The 26,901-nt window shown below is 62.5% G+C and overlaps 3 protein-coding genes across 3 annotated transcripts; 1 reads left to right on the top strand and 2 right to left on the bottom strand.

The window, feature by feature from the left end:
* Positions 1-2,020: 2,020 nt before the first annotated feature.
* On the bottom strand, positions 2,021-14,327 carry ANAPC2 (anaphase promoting complex subunit 2). The gene is made up of 13 exons (XM_023629446.2): positions 14,022-14,327; positions 13,140-13,762; positions 11,991-12,123; positions 10,812-10,986; positions 10,265-10,384; positions 9,696-9,813; positions 8,840-9,021; positions 8,317-8,458; positions 7,864-7,939; positions 7,572-7,775; positions 2,984-3,113; positions 2,503-2,738; positions 2,021-2,393 (listed from the first exon to the last, which is right to left on the bottom strand). The coding sequence occupies exons 1-13, from the start codon at positions 14,154-14,156 to the stop codon at positions 2,181-2,183; spliced, it is 2,487 nt and encodes an 828-aa protein (XP_023485214.2). The 5' UTR covers positions 14,157-14,327; the 3' UTR covers positions 2,021-2,180.
* Positions 14,198-16,026, top strand: SSNA1 (SS nuclear autoantigen 1). The gene is made up of 3 exons (XM_023629463.2): positions 14,198-14,387; positions 14,822-15,021; positions 15,451-16,026. The coding sequence occupies exons 1-3, from the start codon at positions 14,336-14,338 to the stop codon at positions 15,559-15,561; spliced, it is 363 nt and encodes a 120-aa protein (XP_023485231.1). The 5' UTR covers positions 14,198-14,335; the 3' UTR covers positions 15,562-16,026.
* A 1,364-nt stretch (positions 16,027-17,390) lies between these two features.
* Positions 17,391-26,277, bottom strand: TPRN (taperin). The gene is made up of 4 exons (XM_005614693.4): positions 24,250-26,277; positions 18,185-18,437; positions 17,982-18,088; positions 17,391-17,877 (listed from the first exon to the last, which is right to left on the bottom strand). The coding sequence occupies exons 1-4, from the start codon at positions 26,167-26,169 to the stop codon at positions 17,815-17,817; spliced, it is 2,343 nt and encodes a 780-aa protein (XP_005614750.3). The 5' UTR covers positions 26,170-26,277; the 3' UTR covers positions 17,391-17,814.
* Positions 26,278-26,901: the final 624 nt, after the last annotated feature.

The raw sequence follows: 26,901 nt of genomic DNA on the forward strand, positions 1-26,901 counted from the left end.
TGCCCTCACACTGGCTGTTTTGAGGAGGGTCCTGGCCACACCCCAGCAATGTCCAGGTCTGGAGGGCCCCTTAGGGATCCCTAATCACCCGGGAAGCGGGGCACTGCCCACAGGCCACAAATCTCCCCAGAACATCCTCCTCTAGGAGCAGGTGGCTCAGAAATGACTGCAGGCAGCGTCTGAGGCCCGGCTTAAATGTGGCAGTAAAGTTAGAGCCCACTGCCACCTCTGGCCCGCCCGCCCTCCCCTCCAAGGCTCTGTTCCCTTGCAGCTTCCTGCAGACCAGGCAAGCGCCGCTCAAGGGACTTGCCTGCAGGCTGGCGTGGTCAGGGTTAACTTCAGCCTCCTCCCGGCCCCTGCCCACTCCTGAGGACCTGCCAAGCAAACCACAAGCAGGAGGAAACGCGCGTCCCACGTCCCACGATGATCCCACTGGGCACCAGGGGGAAGGGCACAGCTTGGCCCCAGCTGGCCCCTGGCCACCAGGGACCTCCCTGACTCCTGGCACAGGTGCCCCCCTCCTGGTGGGGCCCTCAGGGACCAGCCAGCAGCTCCTTGCACACCTCTGCACCTCTTGAGTGATGTTGTGACCCAAGACACACTGAGTTTTACCACGCTCGTCCGCAAACCAAGTCCAAAGGAACATAGAACAGGTGTGCCCAGGGGCTAGTGCTGCCACCTTGCCAGGCCAGTCCAGCAGGTTTGCATCCTGGTTAAGATGACGAAGGCGCACCCAGCCTGGTGCCAGGGAGGGCCTCCACTAGAAGTCAGAGGAGGGCAGCAGCTCCCCTTGTGCCCCCAGCACAGCCAGCCCTGGAGCAGACTGGCACATGGAGGCTAAGGGAGGGAGCTGCTGGCTCGTCAAACTCCTCAAATGGCTCAGGCTAATGTGCCTAACTCCTACCATTTCCTCCTTTCAGCCCTGTGCAAACAGAATTCTCTGGAGTAAGGAGAGAAAGTTCTGGAAGTGGGACTGCCATCAGGACTCCTATGCGGAGCAGGGCAAAGCAGAGAGATTGGGGCGAGCACTGGGAGGCAGCCTGGTGGGGATTCAGGAGCTGTCTGGGGCCTAGGAATGAACCGCTCCTGGGCGAGAGCGGAACAGTGGGGATGCAGGTTCCAAAGGGCCTTTGTTGCCTGTGAGGACAGCACCACCAGACTAGAGCAGGTCCTGTCAGACCAGCAAGTTCTCAGCAACGGAGGCTGTGGCGCCCAGGGCAACTCTGAAGGCCTGGGTGGAGCCAACCTTCCGCTGCCTCCTGAGCCTGGACAGTGCTGGGTCCCCAAATGGGCCTTGGACAGGACCCTGTGTTCTGGACACACCAGCCCTGCGCCCCTGCGCTGGGGAAGGCTGGGCTCGTGGGGCCCTTCATCTCAGGACACGAGCACTGAGGCCACACGTCTGGCGGCTTTCTGAAAGCACACTTCACTGTGAGCCCCGAGCACTGCAGCAGCCCAGCCCTAGCGTGGGACAGTCCTTCTGCCCCAGCGTGCGTCCCGGTCAGCCCCTCCTGCTGCAGATGCGGGAAGTTCTTGCCTTAGCAGGGGAAGCTCAGCCAACGCTAGCCTCTTACCAAGCCCCTCTTACCAAGCCCGCACGTCCCAGCAGCAGCCCTGGGGCTCTCCGCTCAGCACCTCGGGGCCAGACCCTCAGGTTGGGTAGAGGGAGGGTGACCCTAAAGGTTCCTTTCAAAGGCCAGAGGAGTGAGGCTGCAGCTGGAGGCCCCAGGGGTGGTTCGAGGGAAGCCAAGCCCTGGTGCACGTCTGCCTGAGCCTCAGGCCTCAGATCTGAAGCCCTACCCTGGCTGGTGCAGCCCAGAGTCACCCACGTGCCAGGACTCCTTCAGGTTTGGAGCCCAAAGACAGGTGTGCAGGCCAGGGCTGGGCTGGCTCCTCGGGCAGCTTCCCTCATCTGCTCCCAAGGAGGGAGGCCCTGCCAGGTGACAGGGAGGCTCATCTGGAGGGAGACCCTGGATCACCTGTCCCTGAGGGGCCCACAAAGCCACCAGGACAGGGAAAGGATGAAGAACCATCTGCTTTACTCTGTAGTCTCGGGGCTGGGCAGGGGCGTGTGGGAGCTGGGCAGGAGCATGGGGGGCACTGGGTGAGGGGCGGGTGGGCTGAGCAGGACACGCCGAGGTGAGGATGAGGCAGGGATGGTGTGGGAAGGGCCTGGCAGGTCAGCTGCAGTTCTTGGGCAGGCGGTAGACGCCGGCCGAGTAGATGAGTTGCTGGTCGCGCACCTTTTTCTGCAGGAAGCCCTGGAGCTCCTGCAGGTCAATCTCAGCCAGCGCTGGCCCAGTCACCACAAACATGCGGAGCATGCTGTAGATGCGCTCCAGCGAGAGGCTCTCCAGGTTGGTCAGCATGGCCTGGATGTACGTCCAGAAGAGCTAGGGGGACAGCGGCCAGGCCAGCCATCAGGCAGGCCACCATCCAGGCTACTACCACACGGAAACCCAAGCCAGCCATCCCCCTGCGCCACCCCACCCCCGGGCGCACCAGCAGCTCCTCCTCCTTCTGGTCAGCCTGGGAGGCCATGCCCGAGTCGCTCTCGTCATCGCTGTCAATGAGCACCATGTTGTCTCGGTCCTGGGGCCGCTCCTCTTCGACCACAGAGAAGGTGCCGGCAGGTTCCTCCCGCAGCACACCTTGCTGCAGCCACACTGACATCCGCCGCCGCAGCAGCGCCACGGGCATCTTCACCACCTTGCTCAGCTCCTCCAGCGTCCAGCTGGCTGTGTGCGGGGCAGCCAGGCACTCTGGGCAGACTGGGCAAGGCCGAGCCTCCCTCCACCTTGTTAGCCCAGTTCAGCTTCCCAGAGGTCAGAGGGACCAGGCGGCCCAGCCAGGCCCCATGGGAAAGGGGAGGGAAGGGGCTGCTGCCTGCATGGCCCACCCCTCAGCAGACAGAGATCAGGACCCAGCACTGGCTCCCAGGAGGCATGGCTGGGGCAGGCCGGCTAGGGTCTGGTAGGCTTACCTTGGTCCTGGAAGTACAGCAAGACCACCGCCTGCACAGGGGTCACTGCCACAGACAGGGTGCGGTCGGCCAGCTCCACATCCATGGTCACTAGGCCCAGGGTGTGCTTCCAGCTGAGGGTCCGCATGGCCTGGGGAGGGCTGGGGTCAGCACAAGCAGCCCAGCAGATCTGGCTGGGTCCAGCTGGACAAAGCTCTGCTACCTGGCCCCAGCTGAGGAAAGGGCTCCCTGACCTGCTCCCCCGACCCCCCAGCAGGCAGACAGGCAGCAGCAGGATGAGCACAAGGCGGGGCTCCAGTCCCCCCTCCCTCAACCATCATGACGTAACCCTGAGGGCCTAACCATGAGGGCTGCTGCTAGGAGTTGAACTGGCTCCAGAAGAGACCCAAGTCTTACCCCCCAGGACCTCAGAATGGGGCCTGACCTGGAAACAGGGGACCTTGGAATGGGATCTGACCCGGAAACAGGGGACCTTGGAATGAGGCCTGACCCGGAAACAGGGGACCTTGGAATGAGGCCTGACCCGGAAACAGGGGACCTTGGAATGGGCCCTGACCTGGAAACAGGGGAACTCAGAATGGGGCCTGACCCGGAAACAGGATTGCTGCAGATGTAATTAGTTAAGATGAGGTCACCCTGGAATAGAGTGGGCCCTAATCTAACATATCGATGTCCTTACAAGGAGAGGGAAGATGGAGTCAAGACACAGACACGAGAGAGCCAAGTGAGATGGAGGTAGAGACGGGAGTGATGTGGCTACAAGCCAAGAAATGCCAAGGACTGCTGGCCCCACCAGAAGCCAAAGAGGCAGGAAGGGCTCTCCTACAGCTTTCAGAGGAAGCGCAGACCTGCCAACACCTTGGTCACAGAGTCTGGAGGCCTCCAGAACTGAGACATTTCTGTCGTTTTCAGCCACCTGGTTTGTGGTACTTTGTTGTAGGTGCCACAGGAAAGCAATTCAGATTTTGATCCTGGGACAGGGGTGCTGCTGTAACACGTAACTAAAAATGTGGAAGTGGCTGTGGAGCTGGGAGCTGGGTGGAGGCTGGGAGAGTTCTGAGCCGCATGCTTGTAAAAGCCTGGATTGCTCTGAAGAGACTGTTGGTAGAAACATGGACAGTAGAGGCCACTCTGGTGAAGTCTGTTGAAAGGAGCAAGCGTCAATGGAAAGAGGAAGGGTGACCCTCATCAGAAGGTAGCAGAGACGTGTTCTGCTGAGTGGGAAGCAGAACTTGCAGGTGATGACCTGGGATATTTAGCCAAGATTTCCAAGCAAAGTGTGCAAGGTGCAGCCTGGTGTTTCCTTGCCGCTGGTAGTAAAATGCAAGAGGCAAAGCGGAGAGAACTGGTGAGCCACAGGAGGCGGCACTTGATGATCAGGACATTCTTCTGTGTGCTCTGAAGACAGAGCCAAGAGTGTGGCCAAAGAGTTGAGCATGTGATGGTGGAGCCACCAGCAGGCTTAGAGAAGCCAGGACAGAGAGTGGCTGTCCAAGACAAATGTGAGGGCCTGTGACTGATGGCTTGGACGCCCATGACCTGCGTGGAGGCCAACAAGGTTTCTGAGGATTTTATACCAGTAGAAACACTGCCAGCCTGGACCAAAAGGGAGAGACAGCCAATGAGAGCATGAATCTGAGCGAAGCTTCAGTGCAGAGGCCTAGCAGAGGCACCCTGTGGGCCGAGAAGACAGCCTCAAGCCAAGGAAGGTTTTCTCAGTCCTTGAAATCAAACAGAACCTCCTCTGCTGGGCTTCAGACTTGCTCAGGGCCTGAGACCCCTTCCTTCCTTCCTTCTTTCCTTCCTTCCTGGCAGCTTCTCCCTTTGGGAATGGCGTATCTGCCTTACACCTGTCCCACAACTGTCCTTTGGAAGCAGACAGCTACTTGTCTGGTTTCACAGGTCCACAGCTGAGGAGGAGCTGTGCTCCAGGAGGAACTGTTCCTGAACCTGACGGAGATGTTCTGTAGATGCTGAGATCTGGGACCTTAACTTGGCATGTAGATGAGACTGAACCTAGAGTTGGTGCTGGAAAAGTTAAGACTTTGGGGATGTTGGAATAGGCTGAATGGATTTTGCACGTGGGAAAGACAAGCATTTTAGGGTACCAGATGGTGGACTCTCATGAGTTGAACTGTGACCTCCCCCAAAAGATATTAAAGTCTAATACCCAGTAGCTCAGAATGTAACCTTACCTAGAAATGACAACTATTTAACATGAAGTCATACTGGAATAGGATGGGTGAGCCCTTAATCCAATATGACTAGTGTCCTTACAAGAAAAGGGAAATTTAGACAAAGAGACAGGAAAAAGCCACGTGATAACAGAGACAGAAGTTCAAGTGATGCAGCTACAAGCCAAGGAGCACCTGGAGCCACCAGAAGCTGGACGAGGCAAGGAAGCACTCTCCCCTGGAGCCTTGGGAGGGAGCACAATCCTATGACACCCTGACTTTGGACTTCTAGCTGCCAGAACTATGACAATAAACTTCTGTTGCTTCAAGCCCCCATTTGTGGTACTTTGCTACGGCCGCCCCCAGGACACCAGTACAGCCACAGGACCTTCCACAGTCCCCACAGCTCTCAGGGGGGCGGCAATACCGATCCCTACTTTGCCGAGAAAATGGAAGGAGAGTCGCAGCTTGCCCAGGTTGCAACCAGCAAAGCTGCAGCCAGGAGCTCTGGCTCCAAGGCCATGACTTTTACAACCACCGCTCCAGCCTGTAGCTGGGCAGACGCAAGGCCCAGCAGCAGACAGCACAGGCAAGGACACTGTGGGCTGCACCACCACCCACACATGTCCACCACAGTCCTCAGGCCAGGAGCTCAGCTGGTGGGAGGCAGAGGCATTGTGGCCACAGGCCTGCCCTCTTGACACAGCCTTAGGACCCACCCTAGCCACTACAAGTGCAACTGGAGTGAAGACCAAGTGCACTGGGTGCATCACATCAGGTGCATTGAGCTTGAGCAGCAGGATGTGGCTGAGCCACCCCCGGGACCCAAGTGGAGACCCTGGTGGAGGCCAGTCGGGCCTCTCCCGGCAGGGGCAATGGAGAGCACAGGGAGGCTACACACCAACGGGGCAGCCAGAAGGGCGAGGAGAGGGCACCGAGCACACAGATGTCCTCAACCAGGAGGAGGTGGTGCAGCGCTGGCAGGCTCCACAAGCCAGCGCCATGACACAGGCAGGAGTGGAAAGTACAGGGGGGTGGGGGGTGGGGGGTGGGTAGCCAGCAGGCGCCACTCAGACCCTCAAAGGCTGCAAGTTCACTCGAGCCTCCTCGCTCCAGGGCCCTGCCCTCATCTCTGGAAAGAAGTCCCTGTCCAGGGACTGGCTGTCCTGCACTGAGCCCTCCTCTCTAGGAACTAGGTTCTTGGCCTATGACACCAAATGCAGCTACACCCAGCACCTCTCTCACAGCAAACCTGGAGAAGCTGCCTCCTCTCCCGCTGCCCCCCCCCCCCACCTACTCCACCCCAGCCCTACCTGCCTCCCTCCTGGGGCTGTGTCCCAAGGACTCTTCAAGCCCTGGTTACTGGTCCCCATCTCTGGAGGTGTCCCAGGAGCTCCTGGGGCTCAGGGTCTGCACCCTGGGTGCCTGCTGGACTCATCCTCACTTGGGTGCTCAGTGTCCCCTCAGGCCGAAGTGCTCTCTGGGCTGCACCCTGCGGCCTCTCAGGCCCCACAACCCACTTGTCAGACTGAACACCCCAGACCCTGCTTCTCCACCTGTCCCCAGAAACCTGGGACAAGTCCTAACTCCCTCCTCTCTCCCACCACATCTCTGCTGTACCATCACCTGGAAGGAAAGGCCCTCCTACATACTGTCACCTCCTGCCCACACCAGGCCCCTCCTGCCACATCTACCACCTGGACTCCCCGCCCCAGGACTGCCGGGCTTAGCCGCTGGAAGGGACAAGCGCAGAACTCAGCTAGTCCCCATCCCGGCCCCGCTCCTCACCACACCGCACACCTGCAGTGCTCCAGCCTCTCCTCCTCACTGAGCCCATACCCCCAGGGCCCCAACAGCAGTCGGCACTGTTCTTCCAGCGCCCTGGAAGGCAGGAAAGCAGCTTCCAGGGAAGTAAGCTGGGGTAAGGCCAGGGACACAGTAGGGTCACGGAGCTCATATGCCTCGAGAGCAATCTGGAGACTTCCTGGAGGCTCCTGGGTGGACGCCCCCTGACTCTCCCTGGGGCAAGCGTGGCACGCCAAACCCCAGTCTGAAAGGCCAGAGGGTGAACGGTGGAAGAGGACGCTCAGACAGGCGATGCGTCCCCACCTCAAGTACATGCAAGAGCACATGCACGCATGCCCATCCACGCACACGTGCTCGCACGCAGGCTCCTAGAAGGGAAGGCAGGGGGAGCACAGCATTGGCCCCACCCTCTCGCCCCAATGCAGAGACACGTGAGGGGCATCAGAAGGGCACGGCAGGAAGAGCGAGAGCGACTGCAGAGACGGCCATGCCCTGCTGTCCCTGCGCAGCCTGGCACTGTCCTGAGCAAGCCAGGTGTGGAAGGGGCACCAGGTCAGGCCGCAGCCCACCTGTGCTTCGCCCCTGCCACAGGGGAGCCTGGACAGTACCTTCAGCTTCTCATACTTCTTGCAGTAGACCTCCAGGGCCTCCCTGATGTCCTCAGGGACCTCTAGTTTCTCGTCCTTGAAGGGCGGCCAGAACTCGCTGGACAGGATGACAGCATAGACCCCAAATGGCGGCTGCTCCTCCACGGGCCGCTTCTCATCCTCCTCACGGATGTTGGCATTGATTCGGCGGGAGTCTGCCATGTCCTGGGGTAAGGAGACAGGGGTCTCACAAAGACCCTGGGTCTGGTCTGGGGAGACCAGGACAGGTGGGCAGGGAGCCCTGGGCGCCCACCTTCAGCATGACCTCACAGAAGTGCATCGGGGCCTCGCCAAAGCGCAGCTTCAGCAGCTCCACGTTGCGGATCTCCCTGGAAGGACACATGTCTTAGGGGGTGTGGCATGTCCCTGCCCCAACCAGCACCCACAGCAGAGCACCCAACACCTCCATACAGGCTGCACAGGCACCCCCATGCAGGGAAGGGATGCCCCCAGGTGTGGAAGAGAAGCAGGAAGTGCAGCTCCAGCCATCACAGCCCCGTGCCTGCTCCGTCCCGGCAGAGGCCTGCAAGTCCCCAGAGACCTGCTCCCCCTGCACCAGGGCCCGCCCAGGCAGCAGCTGAGCCGAGGCCAGTCCCTGCCCAGCCTCAGGCGACACAGCTCCTCGCAGACACAGCAGTCGACAGAGGGCGGTCAGACGCAGAGCGCATGGCAGCCCCGGAGCCCGGCGGCGCCTCGCAGGCCTCACCGCTCAGGGCTGAAGCTGAACTGGTGCAGGAGGCGGTCAGCCAGCAGTGAGCGATACTCGTTGATGAAGAGGTCCTTGCTGCCGTAGATGCTAACCAGCAGGCTGATGATGTCCGAGGAGCGCCGCTTGGAGCTGGACTTCCCTGCACAGCACAAGGAGGGGGCACCACTGGCACCTCGTGGGGACGGAGGCAACGTCATCTGCACCTAGGCAGGGCCCACCCTGTGGAGCCCACAAGGCCCAGGTCGAGGCAGTGAGTGCACAAGCCACCAAGGAATCCTCTCCACCAGCAGCAGGAGCAGCGAGGCAGGTGGGCAAGCAGGCGCCCTCCTGTGGGCCTGGATGGGGACACGGCCCACCACGAGCCCGCCACAGCCAGCTCAAGCACCCCGGGAAACTGGACTGGGCTGGGCACTGACCACTGACCCCTCAAGTCCCAAAACACTCATGGCAACAAACTCAAGCAGAGTGCCACTGGACCCTCCCTCACAATCCAGAGCCTGTGGGGCTGGCGGGGGTGGACCTGGGTCAGCATCCACAGGGTCGGGGACCCAGTCCTCGGGCTCGCCGGAGTCGTCCTCACTGTCCTGGCCAGTCTCCAGGCTTGCCGGGTCTGTCTTGGACAGCTCAACAGCCAAGTCTCCTGTCCCATCTGAGTCCCCTGTCAGCCCAGCCACGATCTGTCGCACTGTGTCCTCCCGCGTCCTGCCGGGTATGAGTAATGCGGGCCCACATGGTGCCTCCTGCTGCTGGCCCTGCCTGACCACATGATCCCACCTGACCCCTGCAGCCAGCACCAGTTGGCCAACGCTAAAAGCAGATCCATGAAACTTTTTCTCAGAAGAAAAAAAACATTAAAACAAAACACCACCATTTTCTGGGGGCAGCAGGAGCTAAGCTGACAAGACAGACATAAAGCCAGGCTGTTCATGGCTGAGAGACAGCAGATACCAGTCAGAGCAGCTCCAGATGCTCCCAGCTCCCCCAGGTCTCTGGGTAGCTGTGCCACGGCAGTGGCTCCAACACGTTCTCCCGCAGACAGCCTGAGTCTCTGTTCCTCATTATGGGAAAGGCTGAGCAAGGGCCCCACTCCTCCCCAGCTAGCCTGGGGGCCTGGTCAGTGCAAGGCAAAACTGAGCAGGGGCACCTCTCTGCTGGGCTGCCAAGCGGGGCCCCCAGCGCCTGCACACAGGCATGGTGACAATGAGTGACAGGGACAGGAACTGGCGTCAGTAAGAGGAAAGGCGAGGCCCCTCGGCCCAGCAGGAGGGACGGAGTGGCCCTGGTGTCCCAAGGGCCACATCCCCAGCTGCACTGCCCCCACAGGGAGCTCAGCTCCCCCAAGTCTGAGCAGCTCCTGGAGCCAGCGTGACACCCACCTCAGGTAGCGGCGGATGGGCTCACATGCCACCTCCAGGACGACCATGGAGGGGTCCAGCACCCGGAGTGCCTTGATGGCGGAGATGTAGAGAGTGATGATGTCACACGTGTTGACACCTAGGGTCAGGAGAAAGAGACAGGGTCACAGTGGCACCCAGGACAACACAGGGACATTGAGCAGCTGCACACTGGTCAGGTGGTCCTCAGGTTGCCACTGGACCTCACTCCCTAGACCGGCGCGACCTGCAGGAGCTGCCCCCTTCTCCCCCCACCTACACCCACTCACACATGCTTTCTCCAGAACTTTCCAAGATCCAAGCCCCCTCTTAGCAGGCAGTTCATTCTGGGGGGATCATGCACTGCCTCCACGCCCAGGCCAAACCTGTCAGTTCCCACGACTCCCTTCAAAGGAGGGTGAAGCAGAGGGTCCCCAGCCTCCCCTGAAGACTGCACAAGGCTTTTCCTTAACCCGCTTCCTGCCTAGGCCCTGCAGGCTGGCAGGTTGGACCCTGAGGCTCCGGGGTCTGGCTCCCAGGGCTCAACAGTGGGTGGGCAGAGCCCAAGGCACCTGGGTGGAGGAGACGCGTCTCCAGGGCGGCCTTGAGGGACACGAGCAGCTGCTGCCTCTGGTCAGTTCTTTCCAGGCAGTACTTGAGGTCCTCGACAGCTGGCCGAGAGTCCGGGAAGTCTGCAGGAAGAGGGTCAGGGCTTGCAAACACATCCATGGTGCACACTCACTGTGGGTATGAGAGAGGACACGGAGGCAGCCAGCCAAACGTCGAGCAGCCACACCTACGTCTGACAACCAGGACTGACACCTGCAGGTGCCACACGTTGCCCTTGCACCTTCACATGCCCACACACTTGACCACAACTGCCTAGAGGGCAGAGGGACAGAACAACGCTCACAGGCCAGTCCAGAGCAGGGAAGTGAGGCTGAGGGACAGGGGTAGACACCCAGAAGCACCATCAGGCACCATTTCACACCTGATCCCGACAGTGGGTTGGGATGAGCCACACCAGGATACACTCAGACAGCACAGCCCCAAGTGTCCCTCCCCACCCACGGAGCTGAAGGGCACAGGCACAAGGAAGGCAGGTGTGTGGGGGCCGACCTCGGATGATGCTGAAGAGCTCCTCGATGCGGAGGCTGGCATAGACGCGGTAGAAGAACCTCTGCACGTGGCAGCGCCAGCGGCGCAGCGTGTTGCCAGCCTCAGGGGATGCAGGCCTGGCGGGGCTGTCCTGCAGGAACACCTTGCCCAGCCAGCCAACCACCCTCTCGATCCACTGTCGGGAGAGCACAGGTGTCGGATGGTGGGGGCTGAGCCCCAGCCTGATCCAGAAGAGAGGCTGGGAGAAGCCCACAGCTACCTACCCTGCTGGCCAGGCCCAGGGGATTCCCCAAGGCCACCTGCTCTGGAGGCCAGGAGCACATGCCAATCAGCAGGATGAGGAGACCAAAGGAGGAGTCCCAGGCCCTCCATCAATGCACCCCCACACCCCTCCAAGTGCATCAGTGCCCACACTTGTCTCTGGCTACAGCGACCCTGACGCAGGGCACTGAGAATGTGCTCGCCTCCACCTGAGCGGACAGACTTGCCCTGGGGCCAAGTACACAACCAGCCCCCCACGTGCAGACAACACAGCGTATACTGAGAACATTTCAAACGCACACACGTAAATCTACAGGAGATACTGCCACATGGACCTGAGGACGCATACGTCCCCCCACAGACCATCCAACCACCAATGAGACCACCTGGACACTGCCACCTGGGGGTAGCACAGCTGCCCCAACCAAGCCTCTAGGCTCCCACCCACTTCAGACCACTGTTACAAGGAGGGACACTTGCTTTGAATTCTCTGTCGCAGCTAATCTGCATCCTCGGGAGGTGAACACTAGGAAACAGCAGAGAAACACAAGGGGGAAGGGGAGCAGGCTGGATGGCCCGAGGCTGGACCCAGCTCCTCCATGACTCTGGGGAGCCCAGAGCAGAGCCCCAGACCACACTCTAACAGCATGGGCACCCCGAGGCCCCTCAGTGGGACACCCCAGACCTTGGCACTGCCTGCAGCCATGGGACTGTGCACAGACCTCGCTGAGCATGTCACAGGCTCTTCCTCACTGTCACCAGGGTGGGCCCAGAAAAACTGGCCTCCACCCAGCACCAAGACAGCTTCAGCTGCCAGTGAGGTCTCCATTCTCTGGCCGCTTCTGAAGCCAGAGTGTTGGGTTTGCCAGAAGCCTATCCTCCAGTCCAAATGGACCTGGCCCGAGGGAGCGGCCTCACCTTGTGGAACTCACGCAGGAAGGAGCGTTCGTACTCGCCCCGGCAGCGGTCCTCCATCCGCTCCCGCGTCACCTGGTGCAAGGTGGTGGTCACGGCCTCAGCACTGACCCGCTCCAGCAGACTGAGCCTGTGTCTGGAGGAGAGTCCTGCCTGTGAGCATGCAGCGCACATCCAGTGCACACCTCTCCACAGCCCTCCTGGTAGGGGGCACAAGTGTGCCAAGGGCTTCGAGGAAAAGTCCCTGGGAGGACGGAGCACGGACAAGGCACTACCCTCCCTCCTCAGCGGGCCTGTCTGCCCGGGCCAGGGCACTGGCCTTCCCCAGGTGAGCTGCGTATATGGCTACCAAGGACCAAAGCCTCATCTAGAAATGGCTGTGAAACAACAGCTTAATACATCCCTTCTCTGGCCACTTAAATATAGATACTGCTGTGTCTGCTTTTCAGCACAGACCCTCATCTACAATAAGAAAGGGATGCAAGAAGAGATGAAAAAGAACCTTTCTAGGTAACTTTCATCTGGAATGAACCCAACAGAAGCCCTTCAGGGCCTCCCTGGCCCCTGCCAGCAACAGGACCACTCCCTTGGCAGTTGTACTGCCACCACTGCACTCAAAGTGACAAAATTGTCTTACGTGGCCACAGAGAGTGGAGGACCCGTGCAATAAAAACCTAGTGCTAACAACAACAACAAAAGCCTTCCCTCTTCAAAAGGTTGAGAAGGCAATCACTTGCCCAGCATGTCGGCCTAATCTCCAACTCATTCTGGAGAGGAAAAGCAACAAGCCCACCTTTTGCAGTTACAGGGTAGGATGAACATCACTTCTCCCCTAGTTAGCCTACAGAAGGTACGGCAGAATTCTGTGTAGCCCAGGAAGCTTGGACTCACACAAGATCTTAGCGTAAGCAAAGCATGGAACCCTGGGCTAGCGTGAGTGAGAGAGAGACACACCTGCATCCAAAACAAAAGGCGCAAACCTGCAGCACAGGGATCCTGGGGACCCTCCCTCTGTCATGTCTGTGGCTACCAGGACAGGTGGCAGGGACCCCCAGCCAGCTTACCAGCTCTCTGCAGAGACTAGCTGGACACAGGGGAGCAAGTGGGAGTCAGGAGGGACAAGGGCAAGACCACACAAGTGTGAGTACTCACAGGACCTGGCTCAGCTGATGGAACTGCTCCAGCGCCTGGCGGCACCAGCATTGCTGCTTGTCACTGCCACATCCCGCACACAGCGGGCTCTGCAGAAGCCGGTAGTACCGGCGTCGGGCATACCTGCTGTCCAATTCCCCCTCCAGTTCCGGGTCTGTGCCCCCTTCTCCCTTTCTCTTACTCTGCATATAGACTCTCAAGAAGCGCCCATAGAGGCGCTGGATCATCTCCTGAAAGGTTCTGGGAGTGGAAAAGAACAGGACGCCCCGCAACGTGGTGTGGACTTTTTCCCGAAGCCCCTGAGCGCCGGTGCCCATCAGCAAGCCCAGGCGAGTCCATTTCTCCAGGAGCTCTAGGCTATGCAGGTAGGGATCCAGACGGCTCTCCAGCAGGCCGAAAGCGTCAAGGAGCAGCAGAAGGCACTGAGGCTCGTCCGCACAGTTCTCGCGCTGGGAGATGGTATTCCAGAACTCGAGGGAGATGTTGGCCTGTAGATCGTTCTGCAGCACCTCTACGAACCACTCCTCCAGGACTGAGTGCAGACCGTGGCCCCTCAGAACTTCCACCGCCGCCCGCAGCTCCTCCTCCTTCGGCGGGACCGCACCGCTGGTCCGGGAGGACGCCTGGCGTGCAGGCAACCGTAAGGAGGGAACACAGCGGAGAGGCGGGGAGAGGTGGGGAAGGGACGGGCGGAGGGGAGGCTGTGGAAACCCCGCTGCCCCTGGTCCGCGGGGCGCGCATGCCGGCCCGACACCGCGGAAGGGTTGCGGGGAGCCGAACGAGGCGAGACCGTGGAGGAGGGGGCAGGACAGGGGCGGGCGAGGATGGCGCCGCAGGGACCCGAGGGCGGGCGCCCCAACAAAGCCTCCTCCCGGGCCTCACCAGTCCTAGCGCGGCCGGCGGCACTAGCCCGGTGCTCACGGTATTCCAGGCCACCAGCAGCTCCTGCGCAGGCCCGGGGTCGCCGCACCCCTCCGCCGCCGCCGCCGCCGCCGCCGCCGCCGCCGCCGCCGCCATCTGCCCCCAGAGCCGCCGGCCCGGCGCGCGGAGTTGACGCAGGGTTGGGCGCGCACGGCGATGATGCACACAAGGCGCGCGGCGGTGTCTTGTGGCGGGCACGCCGTCGGGAGGCAGTGCGCAGGCGCGGGCGGCGATGCTGTAGCGGCGGTTGGCGCGGCCGAGCCCGGGCGGCTACCATGACCCAGCAGGGCGCGGCGCTGCAGAATTACAACAACGAGTTGGTCAAGTGTGAGCGGCCGCGCGGCGGGCCCCCGGGCAGCGGGAGGGCGCGGGGCTTGGCGGCCCGCAGGCCCAGGCGGGACGGCCCGCAGCGCGCGGCCGGTGCGTACGTGTCCAGCCGGGTGGCGCGGAGGCCGTGCGGACCTGCCCCGCGCGCGGCCAGAGTGTGGCGTAGCCGAGGGCTGGATATCTGTGGGGCGAGCAGGAGGACGGAGGGCTTGAGCATGCGCTGTCCCCGGCCCCGCGGCGGTCTCGTGCGGTGCCTTGTTTAACCCTGAGACCCTGGAGGTGGACACTGGCCGGGCCGGGCGGAAGGTGACTCTGCTGGCATCCGGGCCCGCCACCACCCTTCTGTGTTACAAAGCGGTGGGCTTCAGACTGGGAGGGGTGGTGCTCCTTCCTGCCCTGGGCCCACAGCGCCTGCGCCTCCCCACCCACCCTAGGCATCGAGGACCTGTGCCAGAAGCGGGACGAGTTGTGCCGGCAGATCCAGCAGGAGGAGGACGAGAAGCAGCGGCTGCAGAACGAAGTGAGACAGTTGACAGAGAAGCTGGCCCGAGTCAACGAGAACCTGGCACGCAAGATCGCCTCTCGCAACGAGTTTGACCGGACCATCGCAGAGACGGAGGCCGCCTACCTCAAGGTGGGGCTCGGGGAGTCCCTAGGTGGTTTTTGGCCTGAGGCTGCCCACAAGCAGAGGCGACAGGACAGCGGTGTGGCCGGACCCACTGTGGAGTGACAGCGCAGCTGTCAGTGGGGCCTGGTGCATCGTAGGTCCTGTTCTTTGCACCGTACTGGGTACCATGAGCAGCAGAAGGGCAGCAGCAGAGTGGCAGCAGGAGCCAGGGCTCACATGGCCTAGCTTTCCCAGGGTGCAACGGAGGGGCTTTGGGTTAGACTCAGAGGGAAAAGGGCCCCGCTGATCCTGTTCGCCTGTCCCCTCAGGGGCTTTTTCTCACCTGCTCCTGTCCCATAGACCCCACAGTCTGGCCCTGGCACAGTGTGTGAGGGGGGCTGGGCCACAAGAGCTTTTCAATGGGAGGAACTGTCTTGTGCCTATCTCTGTTCCCAGATCCTGGAGAGCTCACAGACTCTGCTTAGTGTCCTGAAGAGGGAAGCAGGGAATCTGACTAAAGCCACAGCCTCTGAGCAGAAAAGCAGTGGAGGCAACAAGGACAGCTGATGAGGCCACAGGTGGGGAGGGCCCTGTCTCCACTGTACCCATCAACGACTCGGCCCCCAGCAAGTCTGTCTTCACAATGTCTTTGTTCTTCATGACAGCAGCTGTCTTCTTTCGCTGTCTTGGGTGCCAAGAGAGGCAGCTGCCAACCTCCACTGGCCCTGGGTGACAAGAAAAGCTCTGGGCACAGGCCATCAGTGGGGGTCCTGGCCCTGCCCTCACACAGGCTGCAGGGAGGGCAAGCTATGGGCCAGCTCTACTCAGGGCTTCTCTGAGGCCCCCACACCCCCCTGGGCTGTGGGGAGGGTCCTGCTTGTAGTCTCACCACCATGGGAGGCCCCTCACCTTGTCCCTCCGCCAGCGGGTGCCCAGGCCAGGTGAGTGGGGGAAGAGCTGCGGCTCTTCTTTCACCTTAGACCTCGCCCTTGTGGCCTGTGACTGTTAATAAAGGTTGTCTTTGTAAAGATCCATGCCAGCCTGCTGCTTGTGTCAGGAGTTTGGGGCTGCCGAACACCCTGAGAGCCAGAACATGAGCCTCTTATCAGCTGTGGTGTAGCTCCTCTGTGAGAGGGAGAGAGGAGAGCCTGGAGTGGCTTTCCTTGTGACCAGCCTCACTGGCCTTGAGGACAAAGTTGAGGGTGCCCCTGAGGATCTCCTATGACCATCATTGTCCACTCTCTCCCCCGACCAGGGCCCCTGGCTCCCTTCCCCTGACTCCAGCACACAGTTCATCCTTATCCTGGTCTCTGCCACACCCTGGTGTCCAGCATAAGGCCTGGCCCAGGGAGACACCCTTCCTGGGCTGAGGTCCCCCAGCAAGGATTGCACCCTAGCTCCCTGATTCCAAACTGTGCTCATCCCAATGGCACCACTGCCTTCCGCCCTCCCTGGCCACACACCAAGTGTGTCCACTTCCAGCTTTCCATGTGGCCTGGGGCCCAGACCTCCATCCTGGCTCTTCTCTGGCTCTGTCTCTGTGGCCCTGTCAGCCCTGCTGGGGTTCCTGCAGCTGCTGCCCAGGGTGGGCTGGGCAGACTTGGGAAGCATGTTAGTGAAGAGTCTGGAGAAAACTGGGTCCACTCCTACCAAGAAAATACCCCGAAAACACTGTCCTCCCTCCCAAGCCTGGCCAGGTGGCATTTCTTATGGGCTTGACTCTCCAGGAGGGAGAGACTGTCATTTGAGGCCTGGATTGCAAATGGCCCCAGTGTCAGCCTGCAGTTGCTCCCCAGTGGGCAGCTCTGCGTCTCCTGTCACCTTCCATCACCTCTCAGATCTGTCGGGTTTCCCGGCCAGCCACTAGTAGTGACACCAGGGGAGCGGTCTGCCTGTCACAGCCTTGCAGCAGGCTCCCGTGGGTCAGGGAGCTTTCTAAGCCAAATGGGAGGCAAGATCCCTGAGGCTGTGCCCACCCCCTGCCCTGACCTTTGTCCCATCCCAGACTCTTGGCCCTTCAGACCCAACAGCTGCAGCACTCCCATGCCTGCCGCCCTGAGCACATGGAGTTCCAGACCCCAGAGAGCAGGCCTGATGTCCCAACTTCCATGATACCTCCCCCTGTGCCAGCCCTGTGGAGAGAGGGCTGCTCCAGAGGTGGGGGCAGACACAGGGAAGCCCTCTCCCGAGCGACAGGGTAGCTGAGAGAAACCAGACAAGTGGGCTTGTAGGGAATGAGAGCCTGGACCACCAGGATGGGGGTGCCACCTAGGGCCCCTCCTACACCTGAGCAGATGTCTAAGTTGGGCCCCATCACACCCTTGTGGCCTCCTGCAGGTGACCACCTCTCCGCCCCCTTCTCAGGCCAAGGGCCATGCAAGAAAGGCAGAGGCAGCTCGTCCAGTGCTGTTTATTGAGTCCATCATCAGAGGCAAGAAAAGACTTGCCATTCATCACAAAGGGGGCAGGCTGAGCTCTGCCATAAGGAGTGTGGGCTGAGGGGGCTTGGAGTCCTGCAGGAGACAGGCAGCCAGGCCAGCTCTTCACCTCAGACACGCTTGGCAGCTGCTGGGCAAAGCATCTGCCAGGACCCCATCCCTCTTCCACAGGCAGCGCCCCCAAACCAGGGCCAGAGAGCAAGACCCAGACGGCCCCAAGAGAAAGAGGAGCCCCAGGTGCTCCAGGCTCAGGCCCTGAGTACCAGCATGGCTGTGAGGCCCCAAGAAGGGAGGGTGCAATATGGGGCACAGAGCCCAGCAGGGCAGAAGAGGGGTGCAGAGCTCCTGGGTTTCAGCCTTGGCCGTCCTGGCAGAGCCGGGGTCAGAAATAGAGGGCTGGCTCGCTGCGGAAGTCCGAGAGGTCGTTCTGACTGGCGGGGGTGAGCTGAGAGAGGGCACAGAGACAGCCAATGGGGCTCATCCAGGCCTTAGAGACCACCCCCACCCAGACCTGCACCCTGGGCATCCACCCACCCTGCCCTGGCTCACCATGACCTCCTTCAGCGCGGGTTCCACCTCCCTGGGGGCCTGCTCCAGTGTCTGCTCCTGCCACTTGCTGAAGGCCATGGTGTGCTTTGGAGTGTAGCTGGACAGCCCTGCGGACCGAGGGGTACACGCGTGGACGTGTGGATGCGCGGACATGTGGCCCAGGCTACACACAAGGCTGCCCATTCCAGCAGGTGGGCACTCACCTGAGCTGCTGTCCGGCAGCCGAGGGCTCTCGGGCCCCACGCTGTTCACGAATGTGGCTCGGGGCAGGAAGAGTGCAAAAGGCTTCTCCACCACCTCCTCTGAGCCTGACCCTTCCTCCTCCTCTTCCTCCTCCTCCCCTTCTTCCTCCTCTTCCTCCTCCTCCTCCTCAGCTTCCGCCTCCTGCACCAGAGAGCTCTCGGAAGGGTACTCAAATGTGGTCTGCAGGCTCTTGTCGTTGAAGGAGATCTTCATCTAGGGGCAGAAGGCATGTCAGCAAGGGCCCTGCTGCCTGGCCGCCAGGGCTCCTCTAGCCAGACCGAGCCAGTGCAGGGACCTTGAGGGGCACAGTGAAGGGCGTCAGCCCCGAGCAGGTAGCAGAACACACCATCAGCCCTTCAGAGGCTCTGAGAGGTGGGGCGCCCCTCCTCAGAGACAACCTCTCCATCTGGACCCTTCAGGACCAGGCCACAGGGACCCAAGGAGGGCTGGGTCTGGCTGCCCACGGCAGACCCAGGGCCAGTGTGTCCAAACCCCTGCACCCAGGCCCCACCCATCCCCTCTCCACCACCTGTCCCCTACCCACACCCCAGGCCCAGGATCAGATCACCCCAAGTGACCCACCCCTCCCAGGGACCAGACCCCAGCCAGCACGAGAAGCCCCAAGTCTTGGGGTCTCCAGAAGCCTCTAAGGCAGCTCCAAGGGTCAGAGGGCTGCCTTCTCAAGGAAACAGAGCACCAGCCACATCTCCTCCCACTTAGTGGCTTCATGGCCGGAGCAGGGTCCAAGAGAGACTGAACATGGGGGCCCACATCCTTGGGGGGGGGGGGGGGGGCGGCTACATCCTCAGAGGGGCCTTTCTCCAGAACCGAGTTTACAACATCTTGGCTTGCTGGGCACCTGCACAACTCTGCTCACCCAGCTCAGTATGGACCACCACTGCTGGTCAAGGGCCTGGCACACCCAAGGCCAGGCCCTCAAGGTCCCCTAAGGGCCCACAAGGTGCCAAAGCTGGGTAGCTGCTATGTGCCAGCACCAGGAAGGTGGCACCAAGTGCTGTCACCCCCTTTACAAACTGAGTCAGCGTTGGTCCAAGGCTGCACCGAGTGGGGGTCACCGACCCTTTTCTCCCACCCAGGCAGCCCTCTGGCCCTCATCCACCCTGCCCATTCTGCAGACTTCAAGATCTCACGCCCAAGCAAATTCCTTCCGTCTTCCAGCAGCCTCAGAGCCCAGGCTAGGCTGGTGGTCCTGATGGGCAGTGGGGAAAGCATCAGCAGAAGGGCTGAGACACTCAGGGTCAGGATCCTCGCCCTCCCCAACCAGGGACTTGGCTCCCCACAAGAGCCGCATGCCCCCCAGGCCTACTCAGCAGGGCTCGGCTGGGCCCAACGGGTCGGTAATGAATACGAGAGCCACCCGCCTGCAGCAGATGGGAGCAGCCCTGCTGGATCTCGAAATATTAAACTCCTGGGCACAGGACACCAGCGGCCAGCTCAAGTTCCTCCTCCTCCCCTGGAAGGAGCCAGAGGCAGGAAGCCAGGCCCCCAGGCAGAGAACCATGGGGCCCAGGGACAGCAGGATGAGGAGGGGCCACATAGGAGGGCAGGGCTTGCAGCCTGGGGCAGCAGAGGGACCCTGGCACTGGCCTCGGAGGACACATGCAGGACCCACCAAGAGTGGGAGGCACTGTCCTGCTGAGCCAGGGTCCAGAAACAAGGGCACCTGCTCCTGCCCCTCTCCTCCCACAGCCACACCTGCACATGCAGCCCAGCGTGGGCACCCCTACCCACCCACCAAGCTCCTGATCTCTCCCATCTCAGCACGGCTCACATACAGTCACCTGCCGGGCAAGCTGCTGGCCTAGTCCCGGCCGCCTCGTCCCAGCCCCCCTTTCCCCAGCTGTCTGCACAGCCAAGCAGTCAGGGACCTGAGCAGACCACCTGAGTCAGCCAATCAGGAGTGAGATGTTTGCTCCTGTCACTCAAAGGCATACTATACCTCACCTTACTTATTCCCTGGCAGCCCCCCCAAACCTCCAGCTGCCCTGCTCCAGGAGGCCAACAGGACAGAGAGTGTCATAGGGGGGTGACTACCAGAACCCACAGGTGCCCACTCACTGCCAACCAGTTCGGGGATGGAGTTGCCTAGCTCTCCAGGACTGGCCCTCTGGGATTCAGGGACAGATACCCCAAGAGGAGCCCAAGGCAGGATAGGGCTACCAGCCCAGGGGCACCCTCCTGTCCCAAGGCCCCACAGTGAACTGGGCTCCCAGTCACCCCTGGGTACATGGTGTTGCCCTGACGACCCTGAGCTTTCTGGGCCCATCCCCCACTACTGAAGATACGGGAAGGGCCAGCTGCCAGGGCCTGGCTGGATTAGCGTGCCCTCATTAGTCCACATGACTAGCTCCCAGCAGGGAGACTGAGGGGGCTGGGCGCACGCAGGCACCGAGCCTGGCACAGCCTGGCCAGGCGGCAGGGCAGTTCTCACAAGCCTCCCTCCTCGTGGGTGCAGGTCTGTGGGTCACAGGACGCCCCATGACTCACGCTGCTGGGGGGCCAGCCTCCAGACCCAGGCAGATCGGACGGGTTGGAGGGGCGTGGCCCGGGGCTGGCACTTGCACACACCTGGTCACCTGGCTCTTGGGGACTTTGCCCGCTGCACCGGAAAGCAGCAGCAGGTGGGTCCCGGCCCGGCCCACCTCCCGGCTCTCACAGGCCCTTTGTTCCCTCTCACCTCGCCCCACCCATGCACACCCAGCTCGGGTTACTGAAGGGTGTCCACCCTGGACTCTGGGCCAAGCAGGCCAGCCCTGGCTGGGGGTGAGCACCCCGCTGTGTCCCTCACTCCCCAGCACACATGTGCCCACTCCCATCCCTCACTCAGCTCGAGTTCCAAGGGGCAACAGGACCACCACACAGCCCCCACCAAAGTTCCCACAGCTGCCCAGGTGGGACACCCTGAGTCAACTGCAGCCCCTAACCCAGGGCAGACCCTATGCCAGGGGGGAAGCAGGGAGGGCGGGAAAGCAGGCCGGAGGACAGGAATGTAGCCACAGCACCTCAAGAAGCCTGGTACCCCACCCCGCATGGCAGTGGGTGTGGCGCTCCACGCTAGTAAGGAGACAGCCTCATTAGGAAGAACTGGTGGGGAGCAGGCCCCCAACGGCAGGAGCCCCAAAGGTCTGAAGACCGGAGTGAGGCTAAAGGCCAAGGCTGGGCCAGCAAAGTTGGGGTGCTGGAGTGGCGACTGCACCGCAGGTGAGGGTGGATGGCCCAGGGTGTCGAGGATTGAGCCCTGGGCACGCTGATATGCTCAGACTGGGCAAAGGACTGGTAGGTAAGAGAGTAAGGAGGGGAAAGGGGAGGGGAAGGAGCCGCCAGACAGGCAAGAGTCCAGGTGGCACCTCACAAAAGGGAGAGGTGCTCAGCACCAAGCAGGGGAGGTGGTGTGGGCAGCTGCTGACAGCCCCACCCACAGGAACCCTGGGGCAGCGGCAGGGGTGAGGGGGCGTGGCCCAACACCTTGCAGCAGCCAGCCCCAGGTTGGCCCTCCAGGGAGAGAGGGAGAGAAAGGACATCTGCCATTCTGCCAAAAGATAACTAAGTGGGGACAGGGACAGGTACCCACCAGGCAGGCCTCCCAGTTACATGGCGGGCGCCCCCACCACACAGGGCAGGTCTGTAGCCCTCTAAGGCCAGACGAGGGCATAACAGCCTCTACTGAAGTGCCAACCCAGGGGCAGGCTCCCTCGACCTCTGCTGCCCAGACAGCCCCCTGCAGAGCTGAACCTCACATGGCCCCCCAGAAAAAGCACCAGCACCTCCCACCACTGCCCCCGGTCAGTCAGCCATACAGGGGTCAACGTGAGCCTCCAGCCCATCACATCCTCAGCCGGGGTTGGGGGGAGCAAGACAGTGACACAAACCACAGGCTGGCTGGAGTGATCTGGGTAAGGATGAGGCGCAGTGGCCCAGGGCCTGGAGAAGCAGCAGGAGGAATGCCCAGGGGCCACAGACAGGAGGGACAACAGGGAAGGGGCAGAACACAGGGGGCAGTCCGAGGCCAGCAAGCTGCTCTGAAAAGCTGGGCAGCCCCAGACCTCAGTTCCACCAACAGGCTTTCCGGCTCTCCCTGGGCAGGGCAGCTGGCACATGTCCAGGCAGGAAGTCATTGCCAGCGCGTCGTGCTGCTCTGGCAGGGCCCTAGCCAGGCCACTTGGCCATGCCAGGCGTCATCCATCTGGACCCCCAACTCCCTCATGCTGATCTGAGTCCCTCTCCCTCCAGGCTGGGGTTGGCTTCTTCTTGTCACTTTTTCCTGCCCTATGGCCCCACCCACTGCCACTAGTGACCCCGTCCCCAGCTAGGGGGGGATGACCAGGCTCTAGGCTGCAACTCTCCAGCCCCAGGAGAGCCAGGCTCAGGGTAGAAGGATAGCCACATTAAGGCCAGGGCTCTAGAACAGAACCCTGCACTCAGTTTCTGCCCCATAAGCTCCATGGCCTCTGCCAGCCTCAGCTTCCTCATCCACGAGGCAGGGAGCTGTTATCACCTCCACTTCTTGGGCCAACATGGGAAAGGACCACCTCCCACGGTGGCCAGGGTCAAGGGTCAGGAAGCAGGAGAGGGACGAGAAGACAAGGGGGGTGGAGGCGGCAGCCAGGCTGCTGGGTGGACCACACCTCCAAGGGAAAGGGCAGGGGCAAGGGTGGGAGAGTCATGGCCTGTGTCACAGAAAAAAGGGTGAGGCAAGGTTAGGCACACGGGAAGGGTGGGGGGCCCACCGGAAGCACTGTGGGAGACAGGCACGGATGTCTGAGCCGGCAGATGGAGCTGGCAGGAGTGCTCATGCCCTTACCCAAAGAGAAGGATGACACAGGGAGGGACTGTACCAAGGCCAACCGAGGCAGAAGGTGGAAAGGAAGCAAACAGAGGAAGGAGGTGGTGCATCTGATGAGACTGAACCAGCAAGGCAATGGTGAGGGTGCTTAGGTTTGACTCGAGTCACATCACCATCCCCATCACCCCAAGGCAACTGAGGTTGGGGGCAGAGATGGCCCCAGGGGCCAGCCTAGACACCAGCAGCCAAAGGAGAAGCCTGCTAAGTGCCATCTCAGTTCCAGGGAAAGGCGCATCTGCCCTGCAGCTGCTGATGGGGTCATGTGGGGCTGGCCTTGGAATTTGCCCCAGGGCCAGACACAGGAGCTAGACTGACCAGGAAGAATCTGAAGAACGTTTTCTTGTGTTCAGAGAGTTCCAGGCCACCAGGCAGGGCTGCCCAGAGAGTGAGGCTCCCACAGGACTCCTGGCCCTGCACCTGGGTCCCTCTCTGCCCTAGGCCCCTCCTCCCCAGTGAGGGGGCCTCTTCATTGTTCCCCAGCATCACACCCCAGGCTCAGACCAGGCCTGACACACACCAGGAACTCAATAATCACTTGCCCGAGGCCAGGTCCGGTTGAGCTTCAGCCAGCAGACCTTCTGGGGAGTTGACAGCCCCTTCCGAATGGCTCCCTGTGCTGCGCCCACAAGCTAACAGCAAGGCAGGGATCCGACCCCACCAGAATCACAGGCCTCCTGCCTCTTTGCACTTCATCCTGGCACCTGCTACACCCATAAGCCAGGACTCCAGGAGACCACACCAGACTACTCTCTCAAACCAGGGCCAGGACAGAGCTACCAGGCCCAAGAGAACTTCTCCCAGCTAGACCCACAATGGGTCAGGCCTGCCCAGCCAATTCCAAACGGAACTGCACGGACCAACAGGCAGCCACAGTGCTGGCTGGGCTGACCATCCCCAACAGCCTTTCGACATAGAGTAGGCAAGCCGTCCCCATGGCCCCTAGTTTATCGGAGCTTCTCTGGGGCCCAGGCCAGGGATTCCCCCCAGCTCAGCCCCTCCTGGAGCCTGCAGAGCCACTGAGCCCCATCTCACCTCCAGGCCATGTAGAAACCACCCCTTGCCCAGGCCAGTTGTCCTGGGAACAGGGCACATACTATACCCTCAGCTGTGTGACCCATCACCTCTCTCCTCCCGGCCAGTGACCCTGCCCCCACCACTGACCTTCTTTCTTGAGGAGCCAGCCTTGGTGAGGCAAGACTTCTGCAGGGCCAGGTAGCCGCCAATCACCTCGATCTCATGCACAGTGGGGTAGCGTTTCTTCAGTGCAGTTCCCTGGACAGCAGGGGGCTCTGAGAGGCTACCCACCTCCTCTTTCTCTGCCTCCAGTGGCACAGGCTCCCTGTTGGCTTGCAGGGCCCCTGGCCTTCTCCTGGGCACCACCGTGAAAGTGTTGCCACCTCGGTGCTGGAGCTCTGACGGGTGCCCAGGCCTGGCCGGGCGGGAGTGGTACCAGGGAGGTGCACCGGCCCCAGAGCAGGGCAGTTTGGCTTCTTGGGAGACCTCATTCTCTGAGTCCACCTCATCGATGAAGGTGATGGGCAGCCCTGGCCTCCCATGCTTCCTGCCATTCTTGGCCAAGCCGGGAACCCCAAAGCCCTGGGCAGGCTCAGCTTCGGTGGCCACTGGTGGGGATGGGGGTGGTGAGGACGCCCTCTGCCACCTAATGGCCTGGTCCAGGAGGGCAGTGGCTGGCCTGGGGCAGCCCCCCTCCTCAACCCCCAAGGGGCTCCTTCCATGGCCAGGTGTGCCATCCACTTCTGACACCAGCTGGGCTTCACGCTCCACACGCTGGGAGACCCAGCCAATCTCTCCCTCCGGCAGGCCCACAGTGTACCTTCTTTCTGTAGGAGGGGCCCCAGAGACCTTGTGCTTGGGGATGAACACGAACGAGTTGCGGGAGTTCAAACGGAGGCTGGCCAGAGCCCGGGCTTGAATGTCCCCGGTGGGAATCACGTCCATGTCCGGTTTGGAGGCCGGTCGTATCTCGAAGGAGTCGTTGGCGCTGGTGGCCGCAGAGACCCACTGGCGCTGGCTGGGAGTGGCACTGGCAGGGCTGGGCGTGGGCAAGGCCGGGGCCGCGGCTGGAGTGGCACTGGGGGTCCTAGGGCTGAGGGGCGGGCAGGCGGGGAGATCCCCCGACTCCACCTTTGGCTTCCACTCGCCCGGCGCGGGCGCAGAGCCCGCGAGGCCGTTGGCAGCGCCGGCCCGGGTCTCGGGGGCCGCAGGCCCATTGAGGGGCGGGCGAGCGACCGCGGCGCGATGCAGACCCCGGGGGTGGACGGTGAAAGAGTTGCTGCCGGTCTTCTGCAGGAAGTCGCTGCGCCGGGTCCCGGGGCCCGCACCGCGGCGCTCGGGCTCGAGGCAGGCGGCGCGCTCGCCCACGCGCGGGTCGGCCGCGGGGTCGGCGGGCGGCGGCGGGGGGGGCCGACCGCGCTCCGGGCTCTCCCGGCGGCGCGGCGGGGCCGGCGGGTCGAACTTTTGGAGCAGGCGGCTGACGCGCCCGGGCGGCGGGGGCGCCTCGTACACCAGGACCTCGGCGGCGCGAATGTGGGCGGCGGGGCCGGGGCCGGGGCCGGGGGCGGCGGGCGGGAAGTCGGGCGCCGACTCGATGATGAGGATGTTGTCGGCGCGGATGGTGCGCACGCCCGGCACGCGGCAGTACAGCTCCAGCAGCTGCTGAACCGGCCGCGCCCCCGCCGCGCCCGCGCCCGCGCCGCGCTGCGCCCCGCGCCGCCGCTCCGACTCGAGCCGCATGAACGGGTTCTCGCGCAGCGGGCCCAGGCTGTCCGCCAGCACCAGCCGCTCGGCCGCCGGCCCTGCGGGCCCCGCCGCGCCCGCCTCAGCCCCCGCCCCGGCCGCCGACGCTGGGCCCGCGACCCCGCTCAGGGCGGCCAGCTTAGCCCGCTTCCTCTCCAGGATCTCGCGCTTCCAGGCGGGCAGCGCGGAGCGAGGCTCCGGGCCCGGCCGCCCCAGCCCGGCCATGCTGCAGAGCGGCCGCCGGAGCCAGCGCGCGCCGTGAACTGCGGCCACCGCCCGCCGCCGGCCTTCGCGCTGCGGCCACGCCCACCTGCCGCCGCCCATTGGGGGAGGCCCGCTCAGACCCGCCCCGCGCCTGGCGGCCCCACCTATGGCAGGGGAGCATGGCTTGCCGTGCTGATTGGAGGACTTTCTCTTTGACCCTACCTTCCCGCGGGCCTCATTGGACAGCGCCCACAGCCGGGGCCAACGCCATTGGGGAAGGCCCTCCCTTTGACACGCCCCGACGCCTCGCGCCGCTCATTGGTGGCCCCCACTTCCGCCTCTGCGCCCTGGCCCGCGGCGCCGGGGGAGGAGCCCGGCGGGGGCGGGTCCTGGCTGACAGCCTGAGCCCGACCCCTGGGCCCCGCGTCGCGGGTGACCTTGGCCGCGCTGGGTCTTTGTCGTGCCAGCACCCAGCCCGACCCGTTCCCTCGCTGAGAGCGCGGTGGAGGAAGGGCCGGCCCGGGACCGGAAGGCTGTCCCGCTCCCGTGGGCGGCGCACTGGCTGCACACCAGCCTCCCGCCTCCAGGTCCCAGGACTGCCCACCTGCGGCCCTCCGTCCCCTGCGGGACCTAGTGGAGATTTCAATGCTGGAGCCCCACCAGTGCTGAGGAATCGGTTTCTCTGGAACCTCTAGCTTTTGCCGGACCCAGATCCGACTCTCTTCCTCAGACAAGCGGGAGCAGCTCTACCGCACTTTGCCCTCCACAGCCCACCAAGCACGGACGCAAGTGCGGAAGCTGGGAGGAGGCAGACAGGAAGAGGACGCCTTCCCCGCACACAAGCAGGCCCGG

The sequence above is a fragment of the Equus caballus genome, chromosome 25 (genome assembly GCF_041296265.1).
Source record: "Equus caballus isolate H_3958 breed thoroughbred chromosome 25, TB-T2T, whole genome shotgun sequence".
In the NCBI taxonomy this organism is placed as follows: Eukaryota; Metazoa; Chordata; class Mammalia; order Perissodactyla; family Equidae; genus Equus; species Equus caballus.